We start from the raw sequence: 26,634 nt of genomic DNA on the forward strand, positions 1-26,634 counted from the left end.
TAAATATTTTGGCTTATCACCTCCCTCCCCAAACACTTCCCAAATGTGTTTTTTTGGGGCACAAATGGTGTCTGCGGAGCAGCCTTGCCCCAGGAGGATGCTCAGAAGAAGCAGGGTGCTGGGCAGGGAGCACCACAGCTTTGTCATTTGTGCACCAACACTGCCCTCACGTGTCTGGGAATCAGGCTGGGAGGAGGCTCTGAGCACAGCTCCACTCCTGCTTGGCTTGCTGAAAGCTCCAGGCAGCCAACACCAGTTATTCAGAGACAAGCAAAAATGTCAGATTCCATATAATTAGAAAATCATCTTTATCTTCCTGGAGACAGAGCACATAGCTGGTGTCCTCCTCTCTGTATGAAAGCAGCAGTGTTAACTGTTGAGTTTCCAGCTCAGGGTTTTTCAGGATGGGGAAGTAGCAGTGTTTGCACATGTCTAAGCATGATGTGTAAGCATGATGTCTAAGCATCTTTCTCCTTGTAACCTGCAAAAGCCCTTTTGTGCCAGGGTTCAGGATTCTCCATGTCAGGAGGTTGTGGTGGAACTGTAGCAATGCTTTGGTCTGGGCATGGGGGTACGTTTTATCTTTGTTTTATTTTTAATGTATATTTTATTTTATACTATTCCTGGTGTCAGCAAGTTTCTGAAATGAGAATTTAATCACCTAGTTGCTTTAGACCTAATAAAGGAGGTATCATAGCTGCATGCAAACAGGGGTGAATGTGTAAAGGACCCATTTCATCACTTTGTACAGACACCTCAATCCACAGATTGTTGATCACCACTAATTTGTTGGCTTTGAAGGTATTGGAGAGGTGAAAAAGTTTTGGCTTTATGCGGGTATGAGGTGTATGTGGTGGTTGAAAGTTAGACCACTAAGGAACAGACTTTGCTTAACTAACAGCAGAGTGCAGTGATTTCTTTTTTGCATCCACAAATAACTCAGCAACTTGGTTTGTTAGCTGTGTGAGGAGGAGGGATCATGGTATGGTTACAGTGCAGAAACAAGGAATCTAACTGATGTTTTTGTCTCTGCCAGAGGCATCTTCTCTGCCTTTGGGACAGTCCCTTCATCTCTTGGGGCCTGGGTTGAAATAGGGTTATTCAATAATTTCATCCTCATGAATGGTGCTGCTTTCCATCATAAGCAATCTCTCCTAGAAGCAGAACGTGACATGCTCTGCTTGCTTGTGCAAGTGCCATCTGTGCATTCCCATCTGGAGAGCTGATACCTCTGTGCATGTCAGTCTTCTCATTTACTCCTTGCACCAGTTATTTTAGGTTCCTTCTCTTTTTTACCAAAGCCCTGAATTTCAGTTCTCTTTCCACTGACAGCAGGGGCAGGAAGATTCATTCTCCAGCACAATACATCATTTTCCTGTAGTAATAACTTCACTCATTTTTTCTTCATGAATTCGTGCCAGGAGGTGCTCTTGTTTCCTGGCCTGTAATTTCCACTGTATTTAATTTGAAAGCAGTGGTTTTGTCCCCAAAGTCTTGTATAAGTCAAGACCAGCAAATCTACTGGCCTCTTTTTGCTTCTTTCCCCATTTGCAATGTGCCAGCTTTTGTCAGGGGCAGCAGGGAAGGTACAGATGCTTTTTGGGATTTTCTTTTGCATATTAGAACAGGATCTGAGCTTCATGCATGTCTGGAATAATGTTTGTAGTGCAAAGGACAGTCTGGCTTAAGACCTGGCTCTGAGCTCTTCAGAGCCCCCTCCTTCCCATTGCTGGATTTTGTTCCTGTTGCTGTTTCTGGGCCAGCTCATCAGGAACATCCTGTTCCCCCTGTTAACTCATCACCACACCCTCCTTCTTTTAGATAGCATATGGGATAAGATGTTGCCTGTAGCCATCACTCTGCTGACTGCTGCCCTGGAACGGTTCTTGCTAATAAGGCAAATGTCCCTTAGATAAGTTGCTTGGACCAGCCCATCTCTCAAGCCTTGCCTGGGAGACTTACATGGGTGGTCTTTTCTCCAAGCTCTCCCTGGGTGTCTTTCCCTGTGATCCCACTGTCTCCTTATCCTTGATGCTTTGCTCAGCTACTGCTATGGGCAGCCAGAACATGAGTGAGAGAACCCCATGTTGTTATGCACCAAGGACATCCTGCTTTCTGGGGCTGCAGAGTGGGGTTGGCTGAGTTCAACCTGGTCACCTGGGTATCCATATACCCACAGGTATCCTCCTCTCCAGACTCCAGCACAGGAGATGGGTGAATGCCTGCTGCAACTGTGTTGCAATGCAGTGGCCATGAGACCTTAAACAACTTATCCAAGTCTTGCAAGACAAATATTCTGAGCCAAACCCTGCTGATTTTCATAAAAGGAAAGAATTCTGTTCCTAGCCATGAGATAACAGCCAAAAGAAGGATCTTTCCCATGCCAAGTCTGTAGGATTTTAAACGTGGTGCTCCATGGAAATCCAGAGTAACACAGAAAGATTTAGAGAAATTGTCCATGAGAAGTTACAGAAATGTGATGACTGTGAGAGAACATGAAAGTGAATATTTTTTATCTGAATTCAAGGTTTTCTTTGAATACCACTATCAAGCAACCAAACTATTAAAAAAGAAACTTCTCTAAAATTTGGAGTTGCGGAAAAGTTGCAGAGCATCTGCAGATGGAAATTTCCTCATGAGCCCCATTTCTGTGCTGCAGAATCACTCTTTTGGAAAAAAACCATTCTTTTATCCCCTTCTCATTAGTGTCAAACAAATTTATCAGGTATTTGAATGACAGTCATTCCACATGATCTTAATGTTATGAATGTACCTGCTGCCTCCTTCCTGTTACCCTGCATTTTCAGCCTCTGTCTGTGGAAAGTCCACATGCTTTTTTGTATCTTTTAATCTCATAAAAATTTTCAAAATCTTATTTCCTTTCAATGCTATTAAAGATTAAGTGATATACACTCCCTACAGTTTTTACTCCTTTTTTTGCCAAACTGCCACCTAAATGGATGATTTGCATTGTTGTGCTATTATAATCTACTGTATGAAATGATCGATTAACATCTGAGCTGGGTAATCACCTGAAAAAAACAGGTAAACAAATATGGATCTTATTAACTCTTAAATATGAAAACTAAGACAAAAATGCAGCAGAGTAAATGTGAAACCCAGGCATCCACTTTTTTAAAGCCACTAATGGCAAAATAGGCTGTTGTGTGATATATTTTGAATCAGCTGTTGTATCAAAGTCTTGGTCACCTTAAATTGAAAGGAAAAACCTGTAGAGTTGGAGTTTCAGGTTCAACCAGTAATGATTTCAAAGAGGAGATGCTAAGAATAAAGAGAGCAGCCCTAAAAAAAGCAGACCAGGATCTGTTTCCTTCTGGTTTGGGGAGTTAATAGTTATGGATTCTGTGAATATGGGATGTCAGACACTGGTCCTCAAAGATCAGCCCTAAACTCCCTTCAACCACAGTGAATTTTGTAGGAGGTTTCAAATTATTAGGTTTTGCTTTACAAATTATTCTAATGTGCTAGAGGGGTTTCAGACAAGGAATGCTGTCCCAGGTTTTCACAGTAAATTGACAGACGGTTTCTGTAACAAAAATAGAGAAGGATGGTGGGGAAGAAAAGTCATTGTGTACTACAATTAAATACTTAATTCCACTACTTTCCTGGAAAGTTGATGTGAGCTCTGTGTAAGGTCAAGAGCCTGAGACCAGATTGACACCAGTGTTTTAATATCTCTTTAATCTTTCCCTAATTTGTGTCTGAATCTAAACTGAAGCCAATGAGACTTGCACACTCATCTGAGTCTGTGGGCTTGGATGAAGAAATGGAGAAATAGGAAACTGAAACCATAATTTTATAGGGTTATGCACCTTAGGAGTGTAGGGGAGAGAGGAGGAAGGGGACCTGGGGACAAGGTGAAATGTGGGTGCGTATGTTGAGATATGGTCAGTTATGGGATGTCCATAGTGATCTGGCTGCTTCTGGCTCAGCTTGACCTTAGGGCCTGGTAGGGTTCCTAAAGACAGTAAGTTCCCATCATGTGAGACTTCCTTGAACCTTAGATAGGCTTTGTTTCTCCGTGGTGGCCTGGAAAATGGATACTATCTCTGTTAAGTACAGTGAGGCTGCCAGCATGATGGAGCTGCCCTCTCCCCTCTCTGAGCTTTGTTGATGCAGAACTTGCATGGTGGAGATCTTTTTTTTTTTTTTTTTTTTTTTTTTTTTTTTTTTTTTTTTTTCTTAAATCTCAACTGTTAATCTCCTTGGTACATTTGAGAAAGAAAAGGACAAGTTAAAAAATGCACTTCTGACTCCAGATTCCACTTTTCTGTTGATACAGCTGTGTGGTTCCTACTCAATGGCTCAGTAAACAGGGGGTTTAACCCTTCAAATCCTGCAGCTGGGTTTCTTCAGCAACACCAGTTTCTCTCCTTAAAGCAAATATCCCCTCTTGTCTGTGATTTTTTTTTTTTTTTTTTGTCTCTGTTTTTGCACATCCCCACATATTTCACATCCTGTCATGGTTTAAAACTTTATTAAAGAAGAACAGGATTTCCTTTTGCCTTTGCTGAAAACATTTCTCTCATTTTCAACCCCCACTTTCTGGTGGTGTGTTTGTGAGGAGAAAGTAATTATAACTTTTAAGTTTATGTCATTATAATTAATAATATAATTATACATTCCCTGGCAGAGGCATCAGTAGAAAAACTGGTGTGCCAAAATTGCATAAACAGAATTTTTATTGAATGAGATGACATGTCAAAGCTATTTCAGCTCTTCATACCATCACAAAACCTTCCTCACATCTATGTCTATTTTCATTCTGGTGTTGTATGGCTATTTAACTGATAATGTTGCTGGGGGACCTGGTTATATCTGGCTGTGGAAACCTCTCTACTACTGATGTAGAGCTACAAGTATACCCAGGCTGAGGAATGTGCTGGCTATAACACTGTTGTTCCTCCTCTGTAAACAAAACCTTGGAGAAATTTTTTCTTTTTTCTGAAGTAGATGGGTTGAAGGTGCTCATCTGTGGTGTTCTACATTTGAAGTCCTGCAGACACCTCTGAAAGTCATATTCAGAATAATTCATGTGCTACAAGCTGAATATTGCTTTATTTTTTGTGGGTGTGTGGATAGAAATCCATTCTTTCCAAACATATCACCAGCATAGCCACAGGTCTATAGCTCTTTTAGCACCCCTGGCTTTCCTACTTCTCTCTATCCATACTAATTTCATCATAGAGGAACTCTTGGGATCTCCTTTGCTTTTATTCTCTGGGTTCCATCTCCCTCTTCCTCCATGGCCTGTGCAGCTCACAAGCTTCAGGGTTTGTTTCTTGTATCAAGAAAAGTTTTACCACCCCTGTGGTAACAGGAGAAGTGGACTTGTGCAAAGTGCATGAAGATTAACAGGGACAAGTGCAAGGTTCTGCAACTGGGTCAAGGCAATCCCATGCATGAATAGAGGCTGGGAGGAGAAAGGATTGCAGACAGCCCTAAGGAGAAGGACTTGGTTGTAGTGGTGGACCAGAAGCTCAACACGAGCCATCAGTGTGCACTTGCAGCCCAGAAAGCCAACTGTGTCCTGGGCTGCATCAAAAGAAGCACAGACAGCAGGTTGAGGGAGGGGATTCTCCTGCTCTACTTTGCTCTTGTGAGACCCCACCTGGAGTACTGTGTCCAGTTCTGGAGTTCCCAGTGTATGAAGGACACAGAGCTGCTGCAACCTGTCCAGAGGAGAGCCACTAAAATGATCAGAGGGATGGAGCACCTCCCCTGTGAAGCCAGGCTAAAGAAGTTGTGGTTGTTCAGCCTGGAGAAAAGGAGATTATGAGGTGACCTTATAGCAACCTTCTAATATCTGAAGGGGGCTACAAGAAAGCTGGGGTAAGGCTTTTTACATGAGTGTGTAGTGAGAGGACAAGGGCAGATGGTTTAAAACTGAAAGAGAGGAGATTTAGGTTAGACATTAGGAAGAAATTCTTTAATTTGAGGGTGGTGAGACACTGGAACAGGTTGCCCAAGGAAGTTGTGGCTGCCCCTTCCCTGGAAGTGTTCAAGGCCAGGTTGGATGGGGTCTTGAGCAACCTGGTCTAATGGAAGGTGTTTCTGCCCATGCAGGGGTTTTGGAACTAGATTATCTTTAAGGTTCCTTCCAACTCAAATGATTTTATGATTCTATGGTTCTATGATCCCCGCCTCTACTGTCAGCAGAGGTGTCCAGGGTTTGCATTCAGCAGCCATGAGCACATCTCGTTGCACAGAGAAGCTCCGGAGTGTGGGGATTTTTATGCATAATCTCACCAGTGCAAAAGGTCCCCCTGATCTATCGAGTGTCTTGCAAATATGGTAGCTCCTTAACCAGATCTGCAACATTTTACACTATCAGATAACGAGCTGGTGATTTTCTCGGTGATATCTTTGGAGCCATTGCACATATGCATTTGATGGTAAGTGTTTTTTATTTGTTGACTTGCTCTAAATTAATTTGAGCCTGTAAATCATCTGACTTTCATTAACATTAATATTCTTTTAAGGCATTCATATTGTAGTCACACTGTTCTGGCTGTCATTTATCCTTTTTGGTAACTATGAGAAGGGAACAAGACACAACCATGTGCAATAACCATGAGGTTATGTGGTCTAAATGAGAAAGGAACTTAAGCAAGAGTTGTTAAAAGCAGAGCTGCTTACATTGGCTTCTTTTTAGTATTCTTGCTGTAACTAGATCTTACTGCACTGGCAATTCCAGGTCCCCATCAAAATTGATTTCCTCCCACTCTCCTCCTTTCTCCAGCTATGTTTCTAGACAAACAAAAGTGAATGCATCTTGTGAGAGGTCTCTTTTCTTTCACTCCTTCTCTGGAGGAAAGATAATGAGATATCCTCTTGGTTGTGTAAGAACTGTGTAGTTTCTGCATTCACTAAGATAATTTTTTCTGCTTTTAATGGGAAGAATTGACCCTCAACATTGCCCTCCTGATGGATGTGTCCTGTAATCAGCATATTTCTTTCCTTTCTTAAGAAAGAAGAGGAGGTTTGTTAGTGGGCTGAGCCTGTAGTTCAGGTGAAGTTAATTATAGTGTTCAGAAAATCAGGAATAATGCAAAAGCACTTCATGCTTTTCCATGTCTTATTAGATGCTCTCTTTGGAATGGTTTTGTTTTGAGTTTTTGTTTTTCATTTAATTGAAAGCAGTGACGGTTTTGACTTCTACCATGATCTCCAGATAGGTTAGGGTTTCTTCTGAAGAATTTTTTATCTCAGGTTGGTGCCAGCCTTAAGGGCTTACTTTCATATGAGGCTACATTAAATTTGTGGACTTCTGATGTTCTTTTGCATATGCCTTCATCTCAAGTACTGTACAACATTTCACACTTGATTACCATGAGGCTTGAGCTGAGGAACTGGGTAAGAATGTCACTAGATCTTGGTTTCCCAGATGCCAAAGAAAAAGGGTGCTTCATTCCATAATTATTCTTGTGGTAGATTATAAACTATTTGTTCAGGTTTGTATCTTGTAACAGATCATAAAAAAATCTCAGCACAGCAGTATCCTGGATCTGCTGCATCAGATGATGAGTACATTGAGTACACTCAATTTACAGTCTCTGCCTTTCTGCTTACAAAACCTGTACCCCAGTCTACCTCAGGGTCTTGACTGTCATCTAGAAAAGTTAAGAAGCTTCAGATTTGTTTACTGGTTTCTTCCACCCTCGTAGCTTTAGCCCTCATGTTCTCCAATATCATCTGTGTGAAGGATCTTTGTATACACGTTTTGGCAAGTAATGTCTCTGGGCCATGTCACCAGCTAGTAAATGCCTTCAGTTAGGCTGGGGTTGTTCCACGGATTTGGGACAGATAAGCTCAGCAGAGGTTGGGAAGAGAAGGCCTATAGCTAATTACCATACTCCTGCTAAATGATCTCATCATAAATTTGGCAAGTTTGTTTGCTCTGATCTCACTTTAACTTCTGATATGAGCTTACAGCACTTTGTCATTTCTCTAGCTTTTGGGTTATCACATTTCTGCCTTGCTGTCTGTTGGGATGCATGGGTGTAGGATCCCTTCCAGCTGTGCTCTGTGCATCCAAACTCATCCAGAGTTTGCAGTTACATTTCTATTGAATTTACTGGTTTTATTTAAATGTCTTTAGTCTTTGTGTGTGTGTGTGTGCTTGTACTGTAGATTTTTGCTCTTTTGAGTCAAAAGAAAAAATGCTCAGAAATATGTTCTTAGCATTCTGCTTCGTCTCTCTTTTTAGACATCAAAGATATCTCTGTTGCAAAGGACTTCAGGTTTCCTTTTTGCAGTCCTTTTCAGCTTGTTTTAAATACAGTGAGAAATGTCTAATTAAACCTGTTGGGATGATTTTAAGAGGCAGTTGTTTGACATTAGTACCCTGTGATATGGCTAAAAGCTTGGTATCAGCTTTAGGAGCAAATCAAATTAGGAAGACAGTTTGTCCTCAGGGAATTCAATACTTCAGTTCCTTGTTGAAGTGATTTCAAGCAGCATCTGCTCTGTCCTGTGAATCACTTTGTACTTTCCTGCAGACCCTTGAACCTGAGGTAGATTATTTGGATATGCATCTATTTTTGTGGATCAGATCATAGCACTCAGAGAAATATACTGGGAATATTTCTGAGGATTTTGAAAGAAGTGAAAAGGAATTAGATAGTAGTGAAGATAGAAAACAGAACTGTTGAAGGCAGCATAGGCCATGGTGCTCTTTCTGTCCTGCTGTGGATGTGTAGAGATGCCTGTAGAATTTGATGGGAAAGGAGATAGGTGTTCAGTTCCCTTTTCCTCCTTTTGGCAGCCTGGACACTAATGTTGATTCACAGATTCACATCTGTGGCTTGCCCCTCATCCTGTCTCAGCCGTTTGATATAAGTTTAATTTGTAGAAGGGGTTTGTGGTTTGTCTCCTGACTCTGTGAGTCTCTTTTGCTTCTGCACCCTCGGTGTGGTAACAACACTCATTTGCTTCTCATGTATCTTAGCAGCCCTACAGTCCAGTTTTCAAAGATTTCCAGATGCTTGGTGCTTGTTCAAGAGCATCAGTCCAACCTCTTGCTGTCTGGCTGCACCCATCGTCTTCAGTCTCCTGTTTATATTCTTTAATTTTAATGCTACCATTCCTAGTTCAAAGTTTTTTTTACACCATAAATACTGTCTTCATTCCCTTGGGTTTTCTCCTGTCAGACTTTGCACACTGTCTGTGCACAGTCACTGATGAGGAGGGTTGCAGCTCTTGCCATCCTTTCAGTCTTCCCTATATCTCTACAAATCAATGCAATCAAAGCCACTTACCTAATAAATTCCAGATGTTTTTAAAACAGTTTGATTTTCATATACAGAAGTTAAGGTATTTACTTTATGGTAGGTTTATAGAAGTAAACTGAACTCTCTGTGCTTCCCACAAAGTTATCAGCAACTCTGTATCATCTGTACCAATCATCAGAACTTGTTTTCCACCATCTGGTACATCATGTGCTTCTTTCTAACTGCATACAGTAAGCACTGGTAATGCACTGGTGTCTTTAGGTATGAAAAGTTTAGTGCACTAAGATTTGGTCTGTGATCTTTGGAGGTTTCATCATTCTCAGGGATCTCATGGTGGGGGTATAAGCTGAATTTTTCAGAATATAGATTTGATGGTACAATAGTACCACAAGGCCTCCAAGTAAGGCCATATTATCATATGTGTCAAACAAAGGTCAGTGAGGTTTCTGGAGGCTGTAAGTGAGATTTTGCCTTTCTCATTCTTCACTTAATTTTGTTTTCATTCTGTTTAGTTTGAATAGGACTTGATCTTGGTCAAGGGGGTTTTTATGCAGTGGTGAATGATTCAGGTACTTCCTCTCCCCAACTTCCTGGCAATACTTTCTCCTTTTTTGGACCAAAAGATCTCCTCTGATGTCCTGTCATTATTTGTGAACTCTATTTCATAGAATCATAGAATTGGCTGAGTTGGAAGGGACCTCAGAGATCATCGAGTCCAACCCTTGAACCACCATTACGGTTGCTAGACCATGGCACTGAGTGCCACATCCAGTCTCTTTTTAAATATCTCCAGGGACGGAGGATCCACTACTTCCCTGGGCAGCCCATTCCAATGCTTGATCACTCTCTCCATAAAGAAATTCTTTCTTTATGCATCTCTTCTCTGGCATTAGGATGAGAAGAGGAATAAATATTGCAGTTCAGGAGAAAGAAAGAAGGGATCACCTTTGATTGCTCCACATCCTCAGTGCTGAAGCAGAGGTGTCCTTGTGCCCTCAGGCTGTCTCTGTAGTGAGAAGAAGAAGAGAGGATGGAGCCAGAAGTGCAGTAAACTTGGAAGTTTGGAAGTAAACTTGGAAGCACTTAAAAGTGCTCTAAACTTGGTCTTGCAGAGTGGTGGGGACCAAGGCACAAGACTTACCCTTGCAAGCACAACACAGCAATCACATGTAAGGGGCTTGGAATTGGTAGTATTAACAAGTGCATTATTGCCATTATTCCCTCCCACTGCTCAGTGAGATGATACCCCTCTCCCACTTGGGCCTTCAGTAGGTTCCTGATTTGGTTTTTCAGAAACAGCCTCAAGCACCAGTCAGACTCTGGCTGAACACTTGGATTCCATGATTCTGTGGAGAAAAGTTGCTTGCCTCACAGAAATATGGACAGATTATACCCAGATCAGATGGCCAGGCTGTGACATTGTTACAGATGCTTCAAAAATATGAGTGCTACTTTACTAATCTCTCTGCACACACAGAGTGAACTCCCTTCAGATGCTACAGGAGACTTTTGCCATGATTTAGCTTGTCAAAGGGTAACATAACATATATCATTTCAACCTGGTTCTGCAGGGAGACTGAATTATCTTCGGGTCCTTCTAGAGGATGAGAAAGTCTGGCAACTTCTGTTGGCCCTAAGGATGTTGCTGACCTATATTCCTTCCATCTGCATCTATCTAACAGATCTCAAAAAATAGTATAAGCTACAGTTACCAAAATATGCCAAGCTTGGCCCAAAACTATCCTTTCATCATGGGACTCTAACTGGAAATGTTAATGTTTATTAAGACAAGTTGTAGTCTCCATCTGTTTTTTTAGTTAACCACAGGGAGATAGTAATGCAGTCTTACTGCTCATTTTTCATTGAGAGTCCTGAGATGGCTTTGATGTAAGGATACAACACTATATTAAATGGCAGTCATGTTTTTCTAGATGAAGCCATGTGTGCCATGTGTTCCAAAGGGGCCATTAAAGTAGCAGTAGAAGCAGCTTCTCTTTCCTTCTATTATCTTGAAATCTTCCATCTACAAAACTAAACTTCTAGGTTTTCTGCTATCAGACAAAATAATTAGCTGCCAGATAGCATTTTTGGCTGTGCTTATGATATGAGATGCGATGGACCTGATAATCAGAATTCTTTTGTCTCCACTAAATTCACATTTAATAAAAAGATTAGCTTTTATTTCCTGTTTCAGAACCAGATTTTAATATTTTGTGTACCAGAGACAGATTTTAATTGGCACAATGCAAGACTGAAAAGACAAAGACACCTTTTTGGTCTATTTTGTTCATGACCATATTCCTCCTGTGCTTTTGGTAAGGTTTGCATTTCACAGGCTGCCAGAAACACTGGTGGTCAGGGACATTTGGAGGTCTTTAATCCAACAGCTGAGGATGAAAAATTCACATTCCCTGGGTAATTTGTTCTAGTGCTGCACTGCTCTTCTAGTGAAGAAATTTCTTCCTGATGTTCAGACTAAACCTTTCCAACTACACTTGGTGGCCCACTACTAAACCCTCTGCTATCACTTAGAACAGGGGACTGATACTAAATCACTCATTAAACCTATTTTCCAGCCTGCCCAAGCCCATCTCCCTCAGCACCTTGTCCTACGTCTTCTAGGTCTCTGACAATCTTGGTTGCCATCTGCTGGCCTGCCAATTCCTTTATATCCTATTTAAAGTGGGAATACAAAGCTGTAGCCCTGGAAATTAATTAATTATTGAGATCTTGCCAAGACTTGATTCTTTTCCAGATTCTTATTCCTTCATACAAACTATTAAACACTGGCAAAATGAGAGCAAGTAACTAGCCCCTAGTGTGGATTTTAAGAAAGAAATACTTTGATATCTGGGAATTGAAGTGATTAACTCAGAAGTGCAAAGCCACGAGGAAAAAACATCCTCTCCTGACATGAGAGGAAAATTACTATTTAAAGAAAATAGGGATGCATAACTTCATCATTTCCCCAGCATCTCAGGGAAATACAGATTTAGGTAAACAAACACTTTTTCACATTTGAAAATTCAAATAACAGTGAAAATTTTAAATGAAAAGTTGTTTTAGGTCAAAATGCTCCGCATTGGACAGAAACAGAAAACTGTTTATCCTTTAAAATGCAGGTTTTAATTTTCATTAGAAAAATCACCAAACCCAAGATGATTTTGAAAAATACCAGGAAATCTGTAGTATTCTTACCATGGGAAAAAATCAGTAAGTGGAGCTGGCTAATTTTATTTTACTTTTTGGCCCATTTTAAGACAGAATGTTGCCAGTGTAATAAGAGGACAGAAGGCTTTTGATTTCAAGGCCATGATTGAAAAATAGGAGATAAGAAAATGCAGAACATGTCTAATTGCAAAGTAAAACCACTGCTAGTGCAGCCTGCTCTTGTCTGGGAGCAGGAGTTGAGATACTGCTTGGGATACCCTGCTCGTGGCTCTTATGTCAACATCTTGTTCTGTAGAGTTCTAGGATGGCTTGTAATCCCAGGACCTTGGTGGGTGTAGATGCACTTTCCTCTTTCCTAAAATTGGAGTCTGTCTGCTTGTCCCTTCTGGAGACCTTTCTCATTGCTGCACCAGATGTTCCCTGTTACTTTTCAATCTCTAGTTCAAGCTGGTTTCAAGTGAACATGTGCAGCACAAGTATTTAACATGTTCTCAGAGCACAGAACTGACATTATTTAATACCCTGATTAATGGAGTCTGTGGTGGCAGTGACAATTTGTTAATGATGCCCAAGCACTTTTAGAGTCCCCTATTCTAAGTAAGCTCTCCTCTTGCTGGGACAACACTTACAAAAATCAAGTTGCTTTCTAACAGGGAAGTTCTTTCCCTCTGGACACTCCATGGAAAAATGTGAAGAAAATGAGAGGCCTCACTGGGTATGCCAATATAAGCAATATTTTGGCAAAGAAGTGGATGTATGTAATCTTTACTCTGTAATTGTCTAAACTGAGTTAGAAAATACTATTCCAAACATCTGCGTACATTCTTCCCACAAATACATTTCCCAAAATAAAGTTATGGGAATTTGGTTGTTCATCACTCATAGATCAACAGAAATATTTTGGTTGACTCACTGTGGATATTTTATTTTCTTAGGCTGTTGAATGTTATGCTTCATGCAGAATGTTCCTTTCTGCTCAGCCTAGAGTGCACAGCAAGAATATATCCAGCTGGCACCAGACATCTATAAAACTGTCTCATATTTTCTGGGTTCAGAGTCTGTTATCTTACAATATGTTCTTGTTCTTGAAATCCCAGAGATTCCATGTCTGGGATCAATTTTAATGAGGGATCTAGAAGCTCATGCGCTCTGGGTAAGCTTGAGCCTCGAATAATCATATTTTCCTCTTACTATTATATATCCTGAAGAATCTTATTTACATCTCTGACCTGATGCTAGCCTACTTGTCACCACTGTTACCTTGTGATAGTTTATGAGCATTCATGGGAACTTAGGGACTTATAGTAAAACACTGAGGAAGTCCTGATAGCACTGTAATTACTGCTGATTGTGCTGTAAGAACTGTCTCTTTATTGGCCCGTTTTGGGTGCAATAATAATGCAAATATTCAGCAATAGTCAGAAGTTCCAACTGAACAAGAAACAAATTGTTACCTTGAGGGCCTACTTGAGGGCCCACTGATGTAAGCCAGGTCCATTTTTCATTGTTAATGTGCCCACCTCTCTGACATGAAACAGAGGGATGGTACATGACTGTATTGCAGAAAATATTTATATTTCATGTTGGCTTTTTGGTTTTACTTCTTTGTTACACTCCAGACCTGTTCTCCTGGGAACTGTGCTATGTCAGGTTAGTATTAGGATGTTGCAGTCCTGTGCCTTCTGGGATTCCTCTTTGGTTAAATCATATTGGTTAGTGGGAACATTTAGTGTAGTATGTGGTGATGGAGTTGTCTCTACAAGAGTTTCTGCTCTTGCTGTCTGAATAGTTCAGCCAGTAGGTGGAACCAGGAGAAAGCAGATGGATCATCTGGCAGACAGGCACACGTCTCACTCTCACTCAAACTCACCACCCTTTCCTGCTAGATGCATCCTGATGTGTTTTAAATTCAGTGTCCGTGCTTAGGACAGCTGAACTGTAAAATCTGGAGTTGTTCCTAAACACTGACAGTCTGATGCTCTCAGAACTTGGTGTATGCTCTCTCCCCAGTATGGTGTTCAGGTCAGTCTGCAAACCAACTGATTTGATCACATACTATTAAGGAGGATGTTTTAATAAAGTTTTTCTCACTAACCATTTTCTCTTGTGGTCACATCATGGAAGACAGGGGATAATACAGATCACATGGAATCCCTCCACCAATGACATCTGGCATTTGCTCAGAAAGGCATCAGAAGTGTAGGTTAAAAACATTCCTTTAATGTGCTATACAGTGAGAAATTAAAAGGAGTCCAGTCCACAGCATGTGCCCTGCTAAACAGCTTAGGTAGCTGCGAGTGAGCTCAAAAGTCCTTCTAGAGCAAATTACCAGCAAGGAGAAGACAGTGGGGTGTGACAGGGAAATATGGATTGAGCAGACCCCTGTCTGTCAACTTCTCATAACCATTTCCCCAGCTTTGCCAATAGCAGAGGAACTGATTTAGCAGTTCCCATGTTTTCTGGACTTGTCCCCATCAATAAACTGGAGGGGAAGAACATGGATAGTGGATAGCTTACCCCTACCTTCACCCAGCTGATCATCATTAGAAAAATTTTTGGAAGAAAAAGTCTTTAATAGTAAGATTGTGGCACTGAAATGTGAAAACAATACACGTGAATATATTTCTGAACAACTGTTAAAACTATAAGCAAAGGAATAAATTGCAATACATGTAGAGCTTTGCTATTTAAAAGCAAAGCTGGAAGTTTCTTCATGCATTATATAAAAGGGCTGCTATATGTTTGCCTGACATGCAATTTGGTCTGTCTGCACTAATTTCAACACTATAGATTGGTCTTTCCTCTTTTCCAAACTAAAACAAACTTACAAATAAAGTCTTTTCCAACAAATTGAAAATATACTTTGCCAGTTGGTAGAACATGCTGATAAAATGCTGCTCTCCATTTGGTATTTTAAGATCTAGATAGCAAAATTACAGCTATTAAAAATATTGGGTTTGTGACCATGACAGACTGTGAGCAATTTTTTTTTCTTCTTCTCTGAAGGTTATTGTTAGAGATATGCTATTCTCTGCAGATGCAAAAACAAGCTAATTTGGGAGCTTGCCAAGCATGGATCAGGAGGGGCTCTACTAGAGAGATATCAGCCATGACAGGGTGAGAAGGGGCTTTATTGAGAATGGGCTTGTACCTCCAAAAGCAGCAAATTAGGGCTCGTGAATAACTTGTGGTGGAATATTTTCTCCAAGATAACAAATCTGCCCTAAGATTGTAGAGTATAGAAAACAAGTTAATTACCAGTACCTGGGAAAATTAATTTCCTGGCAGGCACATTCTTTTATCTTTCTGACATTTAAAAATAAACTTTCAAATCCCCACTGCTGTGTTTTTGGGTGTTGAGTTTCTCTTTGCTCTCATTTTGAATTTCTTAAAAAAACATTGTCCTCCTATATGTTATACTGACCCTACAAGCATGATTCCCGAAGCCTTAACTTATATGAGGCAGTTTCATTGTGTATTTGTTTTTTATTATTATTTTATCTAGTTAAGCATGGCAATTTATGAAGGCCATTGCAGTGTGATTTTCTCATTATAGTATCAGTGGAAGAGTTGGTTTTTAATGTGGTATTTATAAAGCATTATTCATGATATCTTAATCATCATACCTATTAATCCAAAAGTGTCTGCATCTCAAAATGTTCTCGAATATTGAAGCAGTAAAGCTGAATGACATTTACAAGAAGATTTAGATATACAAGTGATCACAGCTGATCATGGAAAAAGAAAATCTTTCTAATGTATAGTGGGCAACAGTTCCCAAAGGATGGGTCTTTGTTGGGTGGTGATGGAGCCTAGGACATGATACCACTTCTATCACTCCATGCCTTCCCTATATGTAAAGTGTGGGACTTAGAAGTATTTTGATGCCTGTCTGCACTGATTATTTGAAGATGCTCATGTAGCCCACACTAAATGTGTGGTATAGGCATTTTGCCTATGGTTTACTCAGCCACAGCACAGAACATTTCAGCCTGCACGTCCACAACTACAACAATTAGTCACTAAAAGGACACATGAAAAGCTTCCCTGACCAGCTCAGACTTTAGACCTAGAAGAAGGGTTGTAAAATAACTTACTCTAAATTCCTGTCTACCACAAGAAACCAAAGGGTTTCCAACAAGCCAGTCCCTGGCAAGAATTCAGTCTCAGCCCTTCACATGTTAACTAAAGCCATAGGACTAAGAGGGTTTTTCTTTACTATGTGTGTTGATTCACAGACACTTTCATCCACAGAAGGTGGAAACTGTTTGCTTGCTCATATTGACATGAGAAACAAGGGACTGTGAAAGGATTTGCCTACAGGGTTGGGCCATTGCAATGGGCTCTTTAAATTGCAATGTGACTTTTGTCTGTGTATCTGGAGCTGATTACTGAGCACTTTGGTAATGATCAGCAACAAAGTAAATAGTTTTATTGCACTTGAAGAGGCCTCTTTTCTCAAGTGATGGCTTACTGCACCTACTTAAATGATTGTGAGTAGAATAAAAATTTCTATTATTTAAAGGCCCTAGACTTTTAATTGATCTGAATGTTCTTATTTTAACTTTGTCAGCATCAAGAAGCCTTAAAGAGGAAGTAAATTATATTGGTATATAATAGTTTAAACATGAGTTTCAATGGGATTTTAAGATAACTTTAAGGCCAACTGTTTGTATAGGAGGCCTTAATGGAATTGGGAATTATGCCCAGACAAAACACGTTGCCTATTTGGGAATGATTAGCAATGTGTTAACAATTTAGTGTTCCAAATACAGAGTAACTAGCTACCAAGATACTTACATACACCTTCAGATATTGCAGTAGCAGGTTTAGAAATGTACTTTAATAAAATTTAGCCTGCTAGCAAGGAAGTTGTAGAAGACAGTAAAAGAGCTTTATAGAAATATCCTGATGAATATATCATTGTCTGTGGAATTGCAATTTTGGGGCATGTTTTTCCCCACAAAACTTTAAGTTGGGGCATTTTTTTCATGGAGAGGTGATGGGAAGCCTTTTGTTTGAGACATTTGAAACTGTAAAGAGGACAAAACACTGGGGAATATATAGTACAGTACAGAGTAGCCAGGGAAGGATGGGATTGCCTTAGTAATTTCTAGATTTTTAACTTTGCTTGTTTGAACATCGAAAGTCTACTGATTTATTTTTTGGAATCTCACATCCTGTGAAGAAAGGGGTTCTGGACCACATATGTTACAGCAGGGCAATATTCTGGCTGCTGTTGATAGCTTGTAAATAACCCAATTTGTTTCTGTGCCTGAGCTACTGTGCTCTCCTTGACCCCCCTGTGCAACTCAGGCTTTCTCTGCAGTGATCCTGGTAGAATAGTCACATCTTTGCTTTTCTCTGGATTGGTTTGCACCACAAGCATGGCTGGTGCTTTAAATGTTACCCAGAGTTAGCTCTGCAGGGGCTGGAGAGTACAGAAGGCAATGAACCTCTGCCCTCTCTGGGTTTTGCTATGTAATAGGCTACCCCAACATTCCATTAGCTCAGTAATAGTGACCTGATGGGTCTGCTGGAAAAGCATCACTGCACTACATGGAATTGATTATCTGCCTTGGTCAGGTTTTTTTATCAATTTATCAGATTTTGAAATAATTTGCAGTTTTGTGTTTTGTCTTATTTGCCAAGGAAATGGAGATCAGGAAATGAAAACTTGGCAGTATTGTCCCCATAAAATTTTCCTTCCTTGATCACCATGCAGGCAAATATTTGTGCATGGCTAATGGAAGAAACACCAACATTATGAAGCTTCATTTACAGTCATCCATCTCTGAGGTCCCACAGTGACTCTATATAGGGAAAAAGCATGTGCCAAAAGGTGATGGTGGAAAATCAGTGCAGAAATACCCTAATTATGTGGGAAAGGAAAACATCATAGGAACTAGAGTATGAAACCTGAAAAAGCCCATCACGGGCAATAGACAGACCTAAGAGTTTCATGAGTACTTTAGGATTCACAGAGAGAATTTCTGCTGAATAGGGTAGAATGAACACTCTGAAGGATGGATAAGGGTGTTTGTCAGAGTGCTCAGAGGAAATTAATGACTTGTTGGTTTGTTTGTTTGTTTTTGTTTAAAATGTTATACCCATAATGTAGCTTCATTACTCAGGACTGGGTCTGTTGGGGAGCTGAACTGCATGTGTGTTGTGTTACAGGGATGGAGACAGGCAAAACATTTTTCAAGCAGAAGCGGGTGAACTTGGGCATTAAGACATCCAGACAATTATGCAGATTTTGGTTTCAGAGGTTATCTTTTTCTTTCTCTAATTTCATCTTTACTCAAGTCAAAGGGCGGGGATATTGCCAGGCAACAGTTGTTGTGGTATCAGTGGAAATGCAAGAAGAAATGAAATGGCCAAGGCACCCACAGGAGATCCTTGATAGTGTTCTAGGCCTGTGGGTTTCAGATCATTCTCACAACACAGAGATTTGTGAGTGGGTGTCTGTGAAGGGGATGGGCTCATGGGCCACTTCTGGTCTCCTCATGGATTTATGGGATCCCATGTTTTGGTTGCAAGACCCACACAACCCAGGGAATACAAGGCCAAACAGTGCCACACGTCACACTGCAGCACAGTGACTTTTTATCCTGCTCAGTGACATGAAGGGCAAGATCTTCTTGCTGCCTGAGGAAGCCTTTAGGTGGCCAATGAGCCCTAGAGCCACCTCACAATGAACAGGCACAACAGCTATCAGGTGGGATAATCTTCTTCCAGAGCCAGACACCACAGAGTGACAGACTAGAGACATGTCACACCTTTTTCTTGTGTATCAGGGCATCTTGAGATGTGTCCCTGTGTTCCTACATAAAGAGAGACTTCTCTTTAGAGACAAAAGGGCTGAAAAAGGCTGAGTACCAGCAGGCTGGGGCTATGAGGCTTAGGTGCTAGTCCAAGCTGCAGAGCATTTGCCCTTGGCTGGCATCTGAAGGGGTCTCCAAGAAAGAAGTGACCATTCTTTTTCCATGGCCCTTTGACATTTATTCTTTGGTTTCCTTGCAGTCTCTTTAGACCTGAGGGGAATTTAGTTGAGGACTTGTCACTACAGGACCCGCAGCCTCCTTTTGTTTGGAACGCTTTGGAAAGCTGTGTTTCTTTGTTTGTAGGCTGTTGCCCAGACCTCTGCCACCATGTCTCCCACCATCCCCACCACGACAGAGACCTACATGAGGACTCAGTACTGTAAGTGGCCGTGCGAGTGTCCCAAGTCCCCACCGCGGTGCCCCATTGGCGTCAGCCTGGTCACAGATGGCTGCGACTGTTGCAAGACCTGTGCCAAGCAGCGTGGAGAAAATTGCACTGAGGCTGACACTTGTGACTTCCACAGGGGCTTGTACTGTGACTACAGTGGAGACAGACCTAGGTACGAAATAGGAGTATGTGCACGTAAGTGATGTACATATATTTTTGACTTAGTTACACATGGGCAGCTCCCCTCAGCAATGGTTGAGTTATATCTCATTAGATATCCAGCTGTACACTCATCAGCTCCTTCATTCATCATCTTCTATTTCCTTAGAGCTGTCTTCATTCCCAGGGTAGTTTGCTGGATGAGAAATGGCATCTGAAGCCTTGCCATCTGAAGTCTCAAAGAAAGCAGACTCCACAACCTTCCTGGACAGCCTGTTCCAGTGCCCTGCCACCCTCACAGTGAAAAAATTCTTCCTAATATTTATACATAACCACTTATGCTCCAGTTTATAACCATTGCCCCTTGTCCTATTATTAGTCACCCCTGAGAAAAGCTTTACTCCACCCTCCTGGCACTCAACCCTTACATATTTATAAACACTGATTAGGTCACCCCTCATTCTCCTCTTCTTCAAGCTGAAGAGCCCCAGCTCCCTCAGCCTTTCCTCATAGGGAGATGTTCCACTCCCTTCATCATCTTGGTCTCTCTTCACTGGACTCTTTCAAGCAGTTCCCAGTCCTTCTGGAACTGAGGGGCCCAGAACTGGACACAATATTCCAGATGTGGCCTCACCAGGGCAGAGTAGAGGGGGAGAATAACTTCTCTCAACCTACTAACCACCCCCCTTCTAAAGCACCCCAGGATGCCATTGGCCTTCTTGGCCACAAGGACACATTCCTGGCTCATGGTCATCCTTCCATCCAGCACTCCCAGGCCCCTTTGACCTTTTCTGCTCTCCAAATGTAAATGTGAAAGGAAACCTGGAGGAGAGCTGGTTGTGAGATGAGTAGATAGAATAACTGACCCACAGGAAGAAGAAAAGATTGCAAACAGTGGGCTTCAATAAAACTAGAAAATCAACAGAAGCTTCACAAGGGGTAAATCTGAAGAGTGAAGGGTAGCTAGGAGTTCCTTACAGAAATAGTAGGGGTTGCTGTTCTTCAGTAGAAGAAGGACAGGAAGTGTTGTAAGTAATGAACTTATCTTTGAAATTAGATCAGCCACCCAAAAACAAGAATGCAAAAAGTGCAATCAAACCAGATTTTTGCCAGATATAAGCAAAATCGCAACAAGAGGAGGTATGTGCACTGTAAGATTAAACAGCAATGTTCAAGATAGGAAAAGATCCAAGGTTAAGAAAAGAGGATATGAGATCATTGAAACGCATTGTCTGGAGTGTGTGTGGAGCATTCATGGGAGGTCTGTAAGAAGAGGTTAGACAAACATCTGTCAAGAATTACATTGTCACAGCTGGCCCTGCATTGGGAGAGGACAACAAGCTCCATGTTGTCTCAGAGATACCTCAGCCTTCTTTTCAAAGACTTCCCTGTTGCTTCATGTTTATTTATTTAAATGCTTGTTTTCTTAGTTGCATTTTTTTTAAATAATCCTTCTTTACATCACAGGCATTCAGTATGTCTGTGGCAACAACACTGCAGTGAATCATAGAATCATCATTGAATCACAAAATGGGTGGGGAGAGACCTTAAAGATCATCCAGTTCCAACTCCCCTGCATGGACAGGGACACCTCCCACTAGACCAGGTTGCTCAAAGCCCCCTCCAACCTGGCCTGAAACACTTTCAGGGACAGGGATTCCACAATTTCCCTAGGCAACATGTGCCAGTGTCTCACCAGTCTCTTTCTAATGTCTAACCTAAATCTACCCTCTTTCAGTTTTACACTATTACTTCTTTTCCTATCACTCCATACCCTCTTAGGACATCCCTACCCAGCTTTCCTCTATCCCCTTCAGGTACTGGGAGTTTGTATGAGGTTTCCTAGGAGACAGCTCTACTGTTGTTGTTGGCTGTTCTCTGCACCAAGCAGAGACATCAGGGTGCTGAGCACAGGCCCAGGTGGGAAGGAAAGCACTGTGGCACCAGGAACCTGCTCTCAAATTCCCTAATTTTCATGCAGACTCTGTGAGATTCTGCATGAAGGCATTCAGGAGCTCTTTCTCTATGCTCAAGGATGTTCTCATGATGAACCTCTTGATGTATCAGACCTGCAGAAAGCTGAACTAACACAGCCCAGGAGGGGTGTGCTGGTAGTAAACCACCAGCAGGAAATATAACAATTTGCTGAGCTGTCATAATCCCTATGCACACCTGGAGTTTTAACTGAACTCTCAGCTTTGGCTCCAGCACTGAATGATGTCTCTTCAGTTCAAAGGATGACACATTATCAAAATTGGAGCTCCAGGTGAACTGGAGATCAGAATCTGTACTTCAAATTGCAATAACTCTCATTTTTGTGCAAAAGAAGGGATTTGCATTTGATGTTTTCATTCAGCCCAGTCTAAAAATAGGAAAACTTTGTAGTGGTTTAATCCAGCATCTCAGTTTGTGTTGGCCCTGAAGCAGCTGCTTTGCAGCTCTGACCAGACTTAAAACTTGAGCAGCCTGATGGCTGTGTGTGCACACTGCCTCCGGGTGACCAAATAAGTAACTGAACTTTGAATTTGCCATTTCTGCTACTGGTTTCAAACAGCTCTCTATGACTTTGAAACAAAAAACGTTGCTACTTTTTGATTCAATGTGATTCCTGTTTGTGGACAATAAAAAAACTATTTTTTGTGAATTTATTTAAAAATATACATTGAATACAATTTTTTCACAGCTTTGAATGTGTTACCTAATTATCCATTGAAATTGTTCTGTGATAAACTGAGTGGCAGCTAATTGCCTAAGTCGATGCTCTTTCACTACCTTGTCTGTCCTGCTTCAGACAGGTACAGGTTTGTGAAGAGCTGTGTCATATTTGCAGCTCCATGCAATCATCTCAGATGTCCCTGAAAATCTCAAATTTCACTCAATTTTTATTACTTTGATTACTCCTATTGTGAACAATATCTACCAGCACCCCATGTAATAAGTTTCTTAGTATTTGTGGATCAAACTTATTTTAGTTTCTAACTTCTTTTTTTTCCATGAAGCATTAAAAGTTTGGGGGAGGGGGGTTAGTTTGTTTGGGGTGGTTTTTTTCCCTTTTTTGATTTTTTTTTTTATTTTGTTTTTCTTTAGTTTTCTTTTTTTTTCTCTTATCTTTTTTCCTGTGAAACAAAATGAAAACAATTTCCTAGATGGTGTGACCACATTTGGCTCAGCATCCTGCTGAACACATTGGCCCACAGCACTGCCATGATTCCATGTTGGCTCCATGAGCCCAGACAGCAGCTTGGTAAAGAAATGCATCAGCGCTTTTTGTGGCCAGCATGGTTTTAATGGTGTTCTGTGTGTCTGTCTGTCTTTTTCTTTCCTTTCAGAGATTGTTGGTGTAGGATGTGTCCTCAATGGAGTCAGGTACAACAATGGGGACACGTTTCAGCCCAACTGCAAATATAACTGCACGTGCATTAATGGGGCTGTGGGCTGTATTCCCATGTGTACAAACTCACGTCCTCCCCTTGTCTGGTGCCCAAACCCAAAGCTGATTAAGATGGCAGGGAAGTGCTGCGAGCAGTGGATCTGTGATGACTCCAAGAAAATCAGGAAGACGTCTCCACGCCACATCTCCTCTGCAGGTAAGGTGGGCCTGAAGTGGACCTCTCCTTTGCCACTGAGGAACTGAGCTCAAAGTCTACAACCAAAGTATCAGCTTGCACTGCCAGACCTGGCAGGAATCTGTCTTTGTGTGAACAACGCACAGAGACTCCCACACAGCATGGTGAAGGACAGGACATGCAAACCCCAGTGATGTGCTTGAACTCCTTTAGCAGCAACATGAGATTGATCAAACATACTGGGGTGACAAATTCCTCTCTGAAGCATACATGTGATGGAACTTTGAAAATGTCACAAGTCCACTTCATCTTTTTATATATATATATATATATATATATATTTATTTATTTTTTTGGTCTGTGCCCTCTGGAAAACAGAACACTCTCAGTTTGATTTGAGACTGAGACATTATGTCTGGGTTATATCACTTTACTAGTTATGAGTTTAAACCCCCTACATTGTAGTAGTCTGAAACTTAGATAACACCTTGAAAACAGTTGCTGGGGTGGAAGCTTCACCATCCATTTTAAAATTGGGCTGATTTGTCTTCATGTTAGTGAAGCTTTTTAGCAGTTCTGGACTGATCACATTACAAAACTAATCTTCCACTTGACAACTCTGTTGTCTGTCACAAGTATCTTCTTTCCTCACACTCACATTCCCTGTGTGGATAATATGGATAACACAGCCCACTTCTCAGAGGTGGTAGCATTTGCCTCAAACATGGCCCTAAGTGCTTAAGATGGGTTCACCTTGTCAGATGCCATCCTCCTAAAACTGTGATGCAATGCAGTGATGTTTTTCACATTAACCCCATTTCATATCCCGTCTCACAAAAGCAGAGCTCAAGGAGACATAGAATCCTTTTGGTAAGCCAGGATCTTGGTTCTTTAATGGTTAGGGATTTTTCTCCCATCCTTGGTCTATGGTTTTGTTCCATAAAACAAAACCTTAGTCTCCTTTTTGTGGATTATAAACATCAGAGTTTAGCCCTCATTTCTGTCCCTGTAACTGACATCACCTGGTAGCTTTGAACTGTGAGGCAGGTCCAAATTCAGAGCATCTGCAACCAAAATTGGTTTTATGTCTTTATGGCCTATGTGCCAAAATAGGCATAACATATATTTCCTTGCCTGACTTTTTCTTCTTCTTTAAGAAGTGAGAATAGCATTTATTAGATCCAATAGAATAGTAAATAGAATAGTGAACAAGCTCAATGCAGCAGAGTTTCTATCAGAGTTTTGCCTGTGAGCTTCACTGTGATTTGCAGACTGCTGGGGACTTTGGCAGGGTCTGTGAAGGAACTGAACAGGAGTTGTTGGCTGCTTTCAAAACAGAGCCCACCCTTCCTTCAAGTGGCTGCCGAGCTCCCTGAGAGCTATTCAAGCTTCTTCCTCCCCATGAAAGGCTGTGGCTGCTTCCCAAGCCCCTCGGCTATCCAGCAAAGACTGACAACCACTTTCTGGTACAGGGAATCAATGGAATGGGCTCAGAACTAAACCTTCCCAGTGAGATCAGATCTCATCCCTTTTATGCATCGGCTGGCGCAGGCTTCTGTAATTAAGTGTTTGTATTGTGGCAGCACCAGGAGGTCTCAGCAAAGGCCCCCCTGGTGTGAGGCTGTGAAGGGAAATAAAGAAATGAGCCCTGGCCCTGAGCGCTCGAAGCACTGGAGGGTCTGACGCAAGTAGGTCAGCGGCAAAGGAGGTGGGATGAGGAGGTTCACAGGAATGCTGAGGCACTTCACTGTGATTTAATTATTTGGGTTAACAGCCTGAATGTGTAACGAGCTGGGAAGAGGTTGCGTAATCAGGCAAGTGGCCCCTGTGTAATAACTGTGGGGTTAATCTGGTCTCTGCAGCGTACGAGGGAGAGGAAGAAGCCTGGCAGAAGAACTGCATCATTCACACCTCCCCCTGGAGTCCCTGCTCAAAGAGCTGTGGGTTGGGCATCTCCACCAGGATTTCCAATGACAACGAGCAGTGCCGGCTCCTGAAGGAAAGCCGCCTCTGCAACATGAGGCCCTGCCAAGTGGATATCACCAAATACATTAAGGTGGGGACTGTTTCTTCATGTGCCCCTTGGGCTTTGCCTGGACACGGGGTCAGCATTTGTTTGGCAGCATTCAGGCCTCTGAGGGCTGCACTTCTACATGTATTTACTGGACTGCAGAGGGGTCAGAAATGTGCTTCCACATGCTGCAATGAAAACCTCCCTGTGAGAGCTTTCATTCCACCCAAGAAGCCCTTGCGAGGAAAGGCAAGACAAGTATGCTGAGCTCACTGATGTTTTGGATAGGCCTGAGACACAGATAGTAGAAAAGCAATGATGCTGGGCTTGGCTTTGAACTGCATTTTGCAAATATCCTACTTGTAGCTTTTGGGTTCATGTGTCTAAACAACTAAATCTGTCCCACCATAGGATCATAGAACAGCTAGGATTGAAAGAGACCTTAAAGATGGAGGTTCAACCCTCCTTCCATTGGCAGGGACAACCCCCTCTAGATAAGGTTGCTTAGAGTCCTACACAAGTTGCCCTTAAATCCTCTAGAACAGGGCTGTAAAATGCTTGCCGTAGGCTTTTAAATATTGAGAAGGTTGTTTGTGTGTCCTGCCTGTGTCAACACTGAATATTAACCTGTCTTTTTCTGGTCTTCTCTGATTTAGCCTGGGAAGAAGTGCTTGGCTGTCTACAGAGACAATGAACCAATGAACTACACCATCTCAGGATGTGTGAGCAAAAGTCCATATAGACCCAAATATTGTGGTGTCTGCACAGACAACAGGTGCTGCACACCTTACAAGTCCAAGACTATTGAAGTGAGGTTTCAGTGCCCAGATGGAACTGAGTTTTCCTGGAAAATCTTGTGGATCAATGCTTGTTTTTGCAATCTGAACTGCAAGAACCCCAACGACATCTTTGCAGACCTGGCTCATTACCATGATTACTCTGAAATTGCTAATTGAATTGGCTAAATGCTGGAATTGACCCATTGCTCTGATTTTACAGAGGTTTTAAAATAAAAGGAGAATCTTCATCCTCTGAAAGTGTACAATTTGGTTTTTCCTGAGTTAGGATGTTAAATCTCTTTGTTTTGCCACACAGTTTTTGAAGAGTCCCTGAAAAAGTAGCATTTTCAGCTCTAATAGACCTCTAACCATTACCCACAGCCAGGCATTTCTCTATGCACAGATTCCAGGACTTGAATGACAGTCCTATTTGCACTGCCATTTGTTAGGCCAGCTATTTCATTGCCCAAAGGAAAGCC

The 26,634-nt window shown here is 41.6% G+C and overlaps 1 protein-coding gene across 2 annotated transcripts in view; it reads left to right on the plus strand.

The window, feature by feature from the left end:
- The window catches only part of CCN4 (cellular communication network factor 4), a 35,389-nt gene extending 8,983 nt beyond the window's left edge, over nucleotides 1-26,406 (plus strand). The window contains exons 2-5 of one of the 2 annotated variants that reach the window (XM_008505314.2): nucleotides 19,556-19,835; nucleotides 23,129-23,386; nucleotides 25,228-25,421; nucleotides 26,033-26,403. In XM_008505314.2, coding sequence (XP_008503536.1) covers nucleotides 19,556-19,835; nucleotides 23,129-23,386; nucleotides 25,228-25,421; nucleotides 26,033-26,332 — 1,032 coding nt within the window. In that variant the 3' untranslated portion in view covers nucleotides 26,333-26,403. Of the gene's footprint in view, nucleotides 1-19,555; nucleotides 19,836-23,128; nucleotides 23,387-25,227; nucleotides 25,422-26,032 lie in introns of those variants that run through there. The other variant, XM_008505315.2, reaches the window with a different exon arrangement.
- Nucleotides 26,407-26,634: the final 228 nt, after the last annotated feature.

Source organism: Calypte anna, chromosome 2 (genome assembly GCF_003957555.1).
Source record: "Calypte anna isolate BGI_N300 chromosome 2, bCalAnn1_v1.p, whole genome shotgun sequence".
NCBI lineage: Eukaryota > Metazoa > Chordata > Aves > Apodiformes > Trochilidae > Calypte > Calypte anna.